The 12431-nt window shown below is 42.6% G+C and overlaps 1 protein-coding gene across 1 annotated transcript in view; it reads right to left on the reverse strand.

Moving 5' to 3' along the window:
• The window catches only part of JAML (junction adhesion molecule like), a 30564-nt gene extending 18145 nt beyond the window's left edge, over positions 1 to 12419 (reverse strand). Inside the window, exons 1-4 of the mRNA XM_043900353.1 lie at positions 12265 to 12419; positions 7723 to 7785; positions 4366 to 4520; positions 2488 to 2713 (exon numbers count right to left, since the gene is read on the reverse strand). Of these exons, the coding sequence (XP_043756288.1) occupies positions 2488 to 2713; positions 4366 to 4520; positions 7723 to 7765 (424 nt within the window). The 5' untranslated portion in view covers positions 7766 to 7785; positions 12265 to 12419. The remainder of the gene's footprint in view (positions 1 to 2487; positions 2714 to 4365; positions 4521 to 7722; positions 7786 to 12264) is intronic.
• Between the last annotated feature and the right edge of the window lie 12 nt (positions 12420 to 12431).

Consider the following 12431-nt stretch of genomic DNA (forward strand, 5'->3'; position numbering starts at 1 on the left):
CTAGCTGTTAAAATAAGAACTATGAGTAAAAGAGTTGAAGTAGTAGAAAGACAGAAGAATTACAAACTGAAGAGTAAACTTCGTGGAGGAAGCTGTACATGAGTTTCCACATGGGAGGAGATGGCCACCAGGCAAATGGCTAACACTCAGAGCTATTCCCACTCTGGCTGGAAGGAAAAAGTAAATACAAGTTGCTCCACTGGCTACTGGGAAATATCTGCCTCCCCTAACATTGCTCTAGCCTACTCCATGGACTCAACTCTTAAAATTGCCTCCTTTGGATTTGTTCCCTCTGTGTCTCTTCCCAGCAGGAAAAGGCACCATTTTGTAGGACATGCATGCATGTTCTCAAGGCCAGCATCAGAGAACAAAGAAGAAAGGAGTAATTCAAAGATAATCCTTGGGAGACACAGGTAACTGGTTCATTTCTTCTTCCTGGAGAGCCCTAGCTTTGAAATCAAAAGAAAAAAATGCAATTGATAAAAAGTATTAATATGAAGTTAGGAGTGAGGTCAGAGGCCACCTTCCACAATTCCTCCTACCACTTTGTTTTTTCAGAAATCAGATTCAAGTGAGAGATGCTAATTTAAGGATTTCATTCATTTGACGAATGCTTATTGACTGTGTTCTGAGTCCGGTGCTGTGCCTGGGGCGGTCCATGGGACAAGAACACAGATGCAGGTGGACAGGGGAGACACACCTGAACAGGTGTGAGAAGTGCGTCACCACAGAGGAGAGCTGGGTGCTTCAAAGGAGCTCACTGAAAGGACAGACCTAAGCAAGCTGGCTGGGAGTGGGGTCTAAATCCTAGCTCCCGCACTAGACAGCAAGCTCTCCTGAGGCCACAGACTGTTCTTCCATTTCACACTTTTTTGTTGTTGTTTTCTTTTTTCACTTTTTTACTTTTGGTTGCACTGGGCCTTCATTGCTGTGTGCAGGCTTATTCTAGTTGTGGTGAGCGGAAGCCACTCTCTGTTTGCACTGTGCAGGCTTCTCACAGTTGTGGCTTCTCCTGCGGCAGAGCATGGGCTCTAGGGTGCACAGGCTTCAGTAGTTGTGGCGCACAGACTAGTTGCTCTGCAGCGTGTAAAATCTTCCTGGACCAGGGATCAAGCCCGTGTCCCCTGCATTGGCAGGTGGATTCTTATCCACTGTACCACCAGCCAAGTCCCCATTTCACACATTTAAAGAGTATACCTAATTCTGTGATTTTCAAACTCTTTAAAGGAGCAGAATTCTTTCTTCAAACAAAATCTTACCTGGCAGTCCAAGAATACAACAGAAAAAAGGAAAAGGACTCTGCTGTAGTGGAGGTGGAAACCTGAGGTCCTGGCATGACTAGGTCCTCTATCCCCGCCTGCCTTCTTCTCACCCTCTGTGTGGCCCACCAGCTCCCTTGGACCCTGAGTGTTCTACAGAGCGTGTTTTTTAAAACCAACAAACTACTGAAGCTACTTATAAATAGGAACATGAGGTCCTAGGAAGTTAGGGAAACCTGCTCATTTCTTTTATATCCCCCAGAACACTTAACATAAAGTGAAAGAAAAGTGAAAGTGAAGTCGCTCAGTCGTGTCCAACTCTGCGACCCCATGGACAGTAGCCTGCACCAGGCTCCTCCATCCATGGGATTTTCTAGACAAGAGTACTGGAGTGGGTTGCCATTTCCTTCTCCAGGGAATCTTCCCGACCCAAGGATCGAACCCAGGTCTCCTGCATTGTAGACAGGCACTTTATCATCTGAGCCACCAGGGAAGTCATAGTTACCTATAAAATATGGAGACAATATCAATCTGCAAAATTTATAGGGAGTATCAGGGTATAGTGAAAAGAACATGAACTATGTTGACAGAGGTACCAGGGTCCAAGTATTGGATATGCCATTTAATAAATATATCTCCTCAGGCAAGTCACTTAACCTCTCTAAGCCTCAGTTAACACGTCTATAAAATGAAAAGGAGAACACAGTACTTCCTTCACTGAATTTTCATAAGGATGAAATATGTTAAAGTAATGATAAAATAATGATCATCAGAATTTTTATTTAAAGAGCACCACTGGGACTTCCCTGGAGGTCCAGAAGTTAAGAATCTGCCTGTCAATGCAGGGGACACAGGTTCAATCCCTGGTCGGGGAATTCAGATCCCACACACCATGGGGCAACTAAGCCCATGCACCACAATTACTGAGGCCATGCACTAGAGCTCATGGTCCACAGTCTGAGAACCACAAGTAGAGAGTAGTCCCTGCCATGAGCAGCAACAAAGACTCAATGCAGCCAAAAATAATAAATAGATAATATTTTTTTAATCATCTATGGGTTACTTTAAAAAACTAATAATAAATAGCAAGCACCATTTATTGAGGACTCATTTCGTGGTAAGTACCTAGCCCACTGACTGGCATTTGCTCAACAAAATCAGTTCACATCCATCTTTGCACACCAAATCTCTTGCTCTTTGCCCTTCTCTGAGTAAGCATTCATGTTACCTTTGGGTTCCTCTGGTAGTACATGCAGAACAATCACTTTTTTGAACACAAGGCTCTCCATTTGGAAGCGAATTTCACAGGTAAAGTTTCCTTGGTCGGTCTCTTCCACATTTTGGAGCAGGAGGGAACCGTCATGGTGTAAGATGTCCCCCACCAAGCGCACGCGATTCTGGAAGCGCCCCAAAGGCACGCTGATGTTGGAGTAATAGTAGAGTACGTACTCATCCTGGAGGGCAACACAACATCAGAGGAAATCTCAAGCCCATGGCACCAGACCCAGAAGTCTGGGTTCAAAAGCCCCTGCTCCATGGCGGCAGCATAGTCATCACCACCATCAGGATCAAAAAAGTACTTGGTATCCAATTAAGAAGAAGAAGAATGTGCCAGACAATACATTAACTGACACAAGACTCTGTGGTTTCTATTAGACAAAGACAATTGGAGAAACAGGGTGGATACATTTTTGTTTCTTATAGTTTAAGGTAAAATGTAACACCTGCTCTGAAAATCACTTTGGGGATTCAAACTCACCACTTTTAGTGTTTGTTCCGCCATGCTGCACAGCATGTGGGATCTTAGTTTTCCAACCAGGGATGGCACCTGGACTCTAAGCAGTGAGAGTGCAGAGTTCTAACCACAGGACCTCCAGGGAATTCCACAAACTCACAACTTTTGAAAAGTACCTCCCTGTGTTCTGCCATGGCCCCTGGATTTGATGGCATCTAAATACAATCCCACAGACTGGCTGTTGTAAGAATGCCTGCCATGTTGGCTGGCACCCCTCTCCTTTCCACCCTCCTCCAGGCAGCACATCAGAAGGCATGAGAAGGAATCACCAAAGGAAATGGTTTACAGACTGGGGGGAGGAACCATAGGGAATTCTTATTTTCACTTAGACCATGGGTATACCCCTCTTATAACAATAAACAGTCAGGTGGTTAAAACTTCACCTTCCAAAGCAGAGGGTGAGGAGGGTTCAATCCCTGGTGAGGGATTAAGATCCCACATGTCTTGGGGCCAAAAAATCAAAACATAAAACAGAAGCAATATTGTGACAAATTCAATAAAGATTTTTTAAATGGTCCACAGCAAAAAAAAAACAATCTTTGAAAAAAGTAAATAGTAACAAAAATTTGAGTGACAGTAACATTATGGAAATAACATGCTCTGAGCTACTGGACAATATTTTGTTTGAAAACCTTAGGACTTTATTGCTAGTCATACATTACTTGGAGTATATTTCACAAATGAGCCCGATACACAAGTATCTCCACAGAATCTCAGATGAGGCTTCATATACTTTTGCTAATCCAAAGAGCTCCCTCACTCAGCCATGCTGAACCTGCCAATCCTAACAGTTTAAGCAGCCATGAAGGAGAAAGAGTTGATTCTCCAGCACTTAAATGGATCAGCAGAATGCCGAAAGAATCTTCACCCTCCTGAAAGATTACTGTGACATCATTCCTGTGCCTGGGCCATAACTCTTTCTGTCTAGACCAATGTGTCTTCATTCTTCTCACCGATCCCACCCACCCATGCTACTCCACAAATGGGAGAAACAGAGGAAAGAAAAGAAACTAAAAGAACTTTCTGTGTATGTCTCCCATTAGCTTCTCAATGACCCGAAAAGTAAGCATTACCATTATTCACAGATGGGGACGTGAAGCTCAGAGAGGTTGAGTAACTTGCCCAGCTGACTCTAATCAGCTGTGTACAGCCAAGAGACCAAACTAAAAGGAGGCTCAGTTCTGGTGAGCTCCAGAACCCAAGTCCTAAAACCCCACCTCATAGCACGGGATGACCTGATTCTCCCTCTCCCCACATTCTGACACCATTGGCCAGGGGCTTCTAATACAAGCAGGGTTTCCTCCTTGTTACCTTGACGTGCTCTCCTGATGAAAACAGCCAGTCTACCTTGGTCACATGTTTCTCTCCTGTGCTCTGAGAAACACATCCCAGGAGGGCCGAGTCACCCACGTGGACTGTTAGCTCCATGGCGGAAATAATCAAGTCATTCAGGCCCAGCGAATAACCTAGAGAAGGCAAAAGGCAAGAGAGACATCATCAGACAAACACACTCAACAACAAAAACTAGTATTAATCTCCAAGTAGATGCAGACTTTCCTGGTGGCTCAGATGGTAAAGAATCTGCCTGCAATGTAGGATTCCTGGGTTCAATCCCTGGGTCAAGAAAATCCCCTGGAGAAGGGAGTGGTTACCCACTCCAGTATTCTTGCCTGGAGAAGTCCAGGGACAGAGGAGTCTGGTGGGCTATAATCAATGGGGTCACAAAGAGTCTGACATAACTAAGGGACTAACATCTTCCCTCCCCAGATGACCCAACGTGAACAAAGTATTCAGAGGCCTTTAATTCGACCCAGTGTGGTATTCCCAAGGGTAAGAAAAATACCCTGTGGTTACCCCCATGTAGCTCAAGTCAGAGGACTTGTACATACTATCCTATGCTCCTAGCTAGACCCTCCCTCTTTTCTAGACTTCATCCCTGAAATCTCCTTTCTAAAGAAAGAAGAGAGGGAATTCCTTGGCAATTCAGTAGATAGGACTCTGTGCTTTCACTGCTGAGGGCACAGGTTCAATCCCTGGTCGGGGAACTAAGATCCTACAAGGCACATAGCAAGGCCAAAAAAACAAAATAAAAAGAAGAAAGAAGAGAAACCCTGAAATCTCTCCCTTGAGGTCATGAATTTAGACACCTATAAGCAGGTAATGTGATATCTCTGACTCCTGGTTTCCCACCAGCCCCCTAACCGAAAGGCCAGTTCACAGGTAACTTTGCTTCCCTCAGTTTTTCTCCTTTTTTCGTTCCTCTACAAAAGCTTATCTCTGAATGTGCTGGCTGATTCTGGCTGTAGTGCAGATCTTTGTAATTAGGTCATTACAGAGCATGGTTCCTCCCTTGAATTTCCTTTGTTTGCTTTCTCCCCACCTGCCCTCTCTAGTTCTGCCCTCAGTCTGGCTTTCCAGCCTCTAGGGGTTAGTCTACATCATACCCCTCCAATATCTGTCCATTGTTCAAGTAATTTCTCTTTTCACTTAAAGAGAAACCATTTCTAAAGAGAAAACCATCACATGGATTTTTTTCTGTTTTCACAAGACATGCTCTGTGCAGAGACAACCACAGCAAGACACAATCAGATGCTGGCCAGTTCCCATCAAAGAAGAGCCAAGTGAATGGATTTGGGTATAAACAGAAAATGCACCAGCCTCTCCATCCAAGCTGTTGTCCCAAGAGAAGAGTGTTAACTTCCTGCCCAACAGCAGGCATGCACAGTGGGGAAGATGGGCAAGAAAACATGAACTCACCACCCACTGGAGGGAATTATTTTGAAAGAAATCAAAAGTACCTCCAAAAATGATTTGGAATTTTCCTGTAAGGAAGAACTGAGCAGCTTCAAGTGTGGTTGAGGGGATAAGAAGCTATTTAATGTGATATGAAGAATGCTGACTGTAGAATTAAATGAGCTTGCTAGATAGTAACAGCAGCAAGCTAAGCAGAGAGAAACTTAGACTTGACAGGTAGTCTTTGTACAGAAATAGCTGAAGAAATCAAGACTTTTCTACAGAGGAGGAAAACCTCTCCATCAGGAAGTACAATCCTGGTCGCCCAGTGTCACCAGGCCACTCCACAGGGGGTTAGATTGCTAAGTCTCTGATGGAAGGGCAAAATGCTGCAGGCTGCTTCACCCATCTCTGGAAAGAAAAGAAAATGAAAGTCGCTTACAACCCCATGGACTAAACAGTCCATGGAATTCTCCAGGCCAGAATACTGGAGGGGCTAGCCATTCCCTTCTCCAGGGGATCTTCCCAACCCAGGGATCAAACCCAGGTCTCCTGCATTGCAGGCAGATTCTTTACCAACTGAGCTATCAGGGAAGCCCCTGAGATGATTATAACCCTGATTCCATGGTGAAAAAATTTCTCTAATATGGACTATTTTCTTGTATGTGCACGTGTCTAACTGCATGTGTGTGCAAATGCTATGTTGCCTGGAATTAAAGCAAAAACCATTCTTTTGTGCACTTTGCTGAGTCATTCTTTAGGTCACCATGCAAAGTCCAAAAAGCTAATAAAAAAAGAGAAAAATGGAATGGATAAACAACAAAGTCTTACTGTATAGCACAGGGAACAACAGTCAATATCCTGTGATAAACCATAATAGAAAAGAATATGAAAAAGTATGTATATATGTATAACTGAATTGCTTTGCTACATAGCAGAAATTAACACAACATTATAAATCAACTATACTTCAACAAAATAAAAAGTTTTGGACTTCCCTAGTGGTCCAGTGGCTAAGACTCTGAGCTCCCAATGCAGGGACCTTGGGTTCAGTCCCTCAACAGGGAACTGGATCCCACATGCCACAACTAAAGACCCCGAGTGCTGCAACTCAGGCCCAATGAAGCCAAATAAATAGAATAAATTTTAAAATAAAATTTAAAAAAAAATTTTTTTTTAAAAACAAATTTAAAAGTCATGAGAGTAAAGCACCTAATTAATTTATTCTTCTGACAGAGCCATGTCCATGGGATAAAGAGAGAGACAAGGGACTAAAGGATGAAAGGGGGCTAAAGGATGAAAAGACAATGGATGAGCAAGAAGCAGCAGGCTTGAGCACTGTAGGAACAGGAGACTCCAACCCAGTTCAAGGAGGCAACCAGAGCAGGCTTTTTAAAGGGAAGTAGAGCTTACGGAGAACACTGAAGGCTTAGGCAGGCTTGCTAGGGTGAAGTGGAGAGAGAAGGTACTAGACAAAAGAAACTGTCAAAAATTGGGCAAGAGCTCAATGCATTTGAGGAACTGCAAGAAGGCTGGCATGGCTAATGCAGGAAAACAATTACAGGGACTTAGGGACTCTCTTTATGATTTCATTTCCTGATCTGCAACAAGCTGTGGTTTTAAAGATAACAGTTGAAAGTGCAGGAATGCCAGTAAGAAACTTTCTTCATATTCTGTAGGAAGGTCTTAGAACACCCAGTCAGGACCAAAAAGCATTCTGTTTTTAATAGAAACAGAGGAATATTCAGCTTTCCAAGAAAGAGTCTACCACCTGGCTTCTAAAACAACTGTTTCAACAAAACTATAAAGTTCCAGGCTGGGGTTTCCGTTTTCAGCAAAGCAAGGGGAAATGAAAATACATAAAATTGACTTCTGAACACACATGAGACTAGAAAGAAATCAAATACCCTCCTTGGTCCCTTGGCTTCTACTTACCCAGTAACACTGGCATCAGGACAACTTTCAGTGGGTAAAACATGCTGTCGTCAATTTTTCAATCTTAAAAAAAAAAAAAATCAGAAAATAGTGTTAGGAGGAGTTCATTCATTTAACCAATCAATAGTGAGTACCTCTGTGAGCCAGCCTTTCTCTGAAGCACTAGGATGCAGCATGGAACAAGGAAGACAAGGTCCTAGGTCACATGCAGTTTGCATGTGGCAGGGAAATGGAGAGAAAAAAGCAACAAATGAATGAATAAGAAACAGCAGATGCTGGTAACCACTATGATAAAACAGAGTGGTGTTTGGAGAGTCACTTGGAGGCTGCCTCAGATTGGCTGTAAGGGAAGATTATATGAAAGTTGCTTTTCGAGAGAATAAAAGCAAATAATTCCAGGATAACCTTGAGATGACAACCTTAAACAATCTACAGTCTGAGAGTTTCATAGAAATGAAAGATTACAGGATACTCAGCCTAAAATGTTTACCTATATCTCCAACTAAATTAAAACAGCTACCTTAAATATATAAAAAAACATTCTGAACATGTAAGAAAGGAGATACACAAATAAGGTGGAGATTTTTAAACTCAGCTAAGGCATTCACCAAGTTCTATGACACAAAGAAGCCACTTGAAAGGTCCATGGCAAGATTTTATTTTTTCACTTTTTCAGGCAGGATAGCGTGAGTAGAAGGAGAATTGGGCTGTACATGGGCAAAAGTTCTTTAAAAGCATCTCTATTATCTCTGTTGTATAAATATCACTGCACCCACCATTTCCTGGGAATAGATTTGCTGTTCTACACAAAGCCCCACAGTTTTCTTAACAAAACAGAAATACCTTAACTCCAAAGAGTCACAATTCAACCAGCCTTAGGCTCCGACCTACCACTGTAGTGGGCCTCAGCCATGATCTCTGAACCCTTAACACCCTGAATTCCACCTCAGAATTTGCTGAAAGGAAAGGTCTTCTTGGTGTATTAATATCATATTACCCTAGCCAGCTCTGCTGGAAGTCCAGCACATATATGGTGGCCATTTCAACTTACAAAAAAATGATTACCTAAGAGTTTCTTATCTGAATTTTAATCAACAAAATTCTCCATCTGGGTCTTCCCTGGTGGCTCAGTGGTAAAGAATCTGCCTGCCAATGCAGAAGACATGGGTTCAATCCCTGATCTGGGAAGACCCCACGTGCCGCAGGGCAGCTACCACTCTGTGCTCCAGAGCCTGGGAGCCACAGCTGCTGAAGCATGCGTGCCCAGAGTGTGCGCTCCATAAGAGAAGCCACAACAATGAGAAGTCAGCGCACCACAGTTAGGGAAAGCCCGTGCATAGCAACGAACACACAACACAGCCGTAAATAAATAAAACCACTAAAAGAAATTCTCCATCTGGAAAATCAGGGTCAAGCTTTTCAAGGCAGCCCTACCTAGGTCTTGCTTATGCAGAAAGTCAGTTGACCTTGATGAACCTCAATTTCCTCACCTATAACATGGGGATAATGACGCAAGAATCAGATGTAAGAATGTAGATTTCAGTGCTTTAAAAAATAGAAAGCATTACTATATAAGATCCTATTTTTTATAGCCTAAAAGGCATATAGGAAATAGAGTTATTAGCTTTAGAGGAGATTTTGGACTCTGAGACTCTACCTTTACAAGAATGGCAAATGATGAATCAGAATGAACTGGAAACTTCTTAAGTTTCGGTTCTTGAATCCATTACAACAATGAAGATAACAATTACACTGACTCAGATCTACCAAAAGTCACATTAAGTTTTCCCAAATATAAGTATTTCTAATGAAAATACAGATCTCTCTCAAGATAGCCACAGCGTGCTTTATTCCAGCTCTATATAAGATACACCCACCTTATCCCACACATACATCACTGAGCATGAAAAGGGGCTTCCTGCATAGTATAACTTTAATTCATCATATCTGGGACAACTAAGATCCCTGTTGTATTCTGGATGAAATTTTTCTACAGGAAGTTGGTTGTGCTCCCTTCATTCCCCAGCAAATAGTTGTCCTATATTCCCCAAAGCAGTGTACTATTTGCACCAAGGAGTAATCATTGATTAGGGTAGACTTACCTACACCCTCAAGGGCAGGACCAAAATACATCTCATTTATGATTGTCCCATGCCTGTGCTACAGCACGGGTGAAGTGTCTGGCATATACTGGATACGTACTGATAGCTGCCAATATACCCATCAAATTGAAATCAGCGTCGACATCCTGCAAATGCACCATTCTATTCTAAGAGGAAACCAGCGACCCCAAAAAGATTCTGAATCTAGTCACCAAACTCAAGACTCACCGAGCCACACCCAAACCTTTTTCAAACAAATTCTAAGAAATATGCCAACAATCTGATAAATAGAAGATACCCATTTTCAGTCCTAAGTACTCAAAGACACCTTTAGAACTCTGTGTGAATGAATAGAGAAGCAATGACTTAACAGTAAAAGCATTAAGTTTTTTAAAAGTTCTCTTCCGAGATCAGACATTCATTAATTCTTTGATATTTGGGAAACCACTCCATCTCCCCGGGCCTCTTTCTTCACATTAAAGGATCAGACTTTTCCCCTCTAGTTCTAGCACCACACTAGGAGTCAGTAGCTGACGCTCATTAAACTAGAGAAGAATATGTGAGACGCACTGAGTGCTCTGCACATTAACCACTTTAATTCTCACAACCCTCTATGAGGTTTTACACATGAGGAAACTGAGGCACAAACGTGAAGTGCTCTGCCTAACAACACAGAGCAAGTGGCAGAGCCAGAATTCAACCCGGGGTCTTCCGGATCAGAGATTGTGTCCTTACTGCTACGGACGTCTCCTCCATGCATGTGAAAGTAATCAGTGTTGTAGAGCAAAGCTTCCCTGAACTTCATTTAACAAAACAAGATTAATCTGATCCCCCTGACTGGATGTTCTTCACACCCCCTGTCCCTAGTTAACTCCTGTTCATCTTTCAGATCTCAAATTAAATGTAATTTCGTCAAGGAAACCTCTCCCGAAACACCCTATCCAGGGCACATCCTAGCCACATGTTTTAATAGTACTATTATTTCTCTTTCTTTTAGGGCATTTGTCACAATTTCTAATTACCTATTTGCTTAAGTGCTTGTTTGAGTAAAGGCTTGTACTCCACCCTCACCCCCCAAGACCATAAGCTTCATGAGGGTAAGAGCCATGCTTATCGGCCAGTGCATCTCCAGCACCAGCACAGAGTAAGACCCAGAGTGAAAGTCCAGGGACCACTGATCAGATGAATTAATAAACACTTAAATGGGCCAAGAACATGACTCAAGTCAAGTTTCAAGTTTCCTAGTTAGTTGGCAGATATTCAGAAATCCCTACCATGTAATACAGATAGATAAATAATAGACAGATAATCTTTTATATATATATACACATATAGTTCAGAATTTTATTATTCAGATACATAATTCAGAATCCATATATGAATCTCAGTCTCTAAAAAAAATCTAAAGAAAGCACTCAGATGAACCTTAAGCACCTTGATGGACTCCATCTGAATCTTCGACTCTGCCAGCTTCCTTCCCAGATGCTAATTTATCTTCTCACCAGCATGTTCTTGAGGTAATTCTGCATAATAAGTTATCTCATGTGTTGGTCAAATGTTTGGAGCTGAGCTCATGGTTCTTTCACAATATAACTCTTGGCAAGTATCTTCTATCACCCCTGGGGAGTTGTAACTATCAGGACCCCCTTTTCTGTTATTAAAAGTGTAAGGGAATTGTTGTCTTTGGCACAATTATAACAGAAAAAAAAATCTTCAGAAAAGAGGCTCATGGCAATGAGATGACCACACAGTATGTGGAAATGACCTCCTCAATATTATAATATTACAGGACAAAATAAGGGAGAGGAGCTCTCTCTCTCAGTCAAGTGTTTGCCCCTAGTAAGGACAAGTGCCCACTGAGCCCATCCACAACCTCACCACCTTCCCTCAATCAGGCAGTCATTACTCCTGCTCTCTCCTTTAGACCAGCTTCTATCTAAACCATCCTACTTAATCGTCCCTGAGATCCGGCTATGCAGATGGTAAGGCAAGCATGAACAACAGCCTAGCTCTCTTGGGAGGTTTAAGTTCCCGACTTCTTAAGGTTAAATATTGGCCTGTGTAGGATTGGGAGAAAAGAAACAGTTCAGGAAGAGTTCTGCCATGAGTCCAAGGAACAGCCAGCCACAGCTCTACTTAAAGCCACAGGCAACTTAAAAGCTAAAGCTTATCACCATCATCATCATAATTTACTCTTTTATTAAGAGCAAACCTTACTGTTTTTTTCTCTGAGGATCTTAACACAGGTTACTCTACACTGCAGAAAGGAAAACTGGACCCACTAGACTACCTTATGGCAGTCCTCCTGCAGAGGCTCACAGTTCTGGGATTGCCCCACAGCCCAAAAGGATGGCCTTTAAATGAAAACCTTCAGAACCAGCCTTCTTCCGAGTGAGAAAAGTTCAAGTCACTGCTTAAGAAATACAAAGCAGGCGCTTACCCAAGATGATGAACACCAGGAGAACTCAACACCAGCAACTCAATTCTCCCACCACTGCAGTTCCCAAGTCCGACTGAAGACACTTCTGCCTGCACAGAAGGTCAGGCTCAGATCAAACCATATGCGTGCATCCTGAGGTGGCTGCAGCGACACAAACAGGAACCTCC

The sequence above is a fragment of the Cervus elaphus genome, chromosome 1 (assembly GCF_910594005.1).
Source record: "Cervus elaphus chromosome 1, mCerEla1.1, whole genome shotgun sequence".
Classification (NCBI taxonomy): domain Eukaryota; kingdom Metazoa; phylum Chordata; class Mammalia; order Artiodactyla; family Cervidae; genus Cervus; species Cervus elaphus.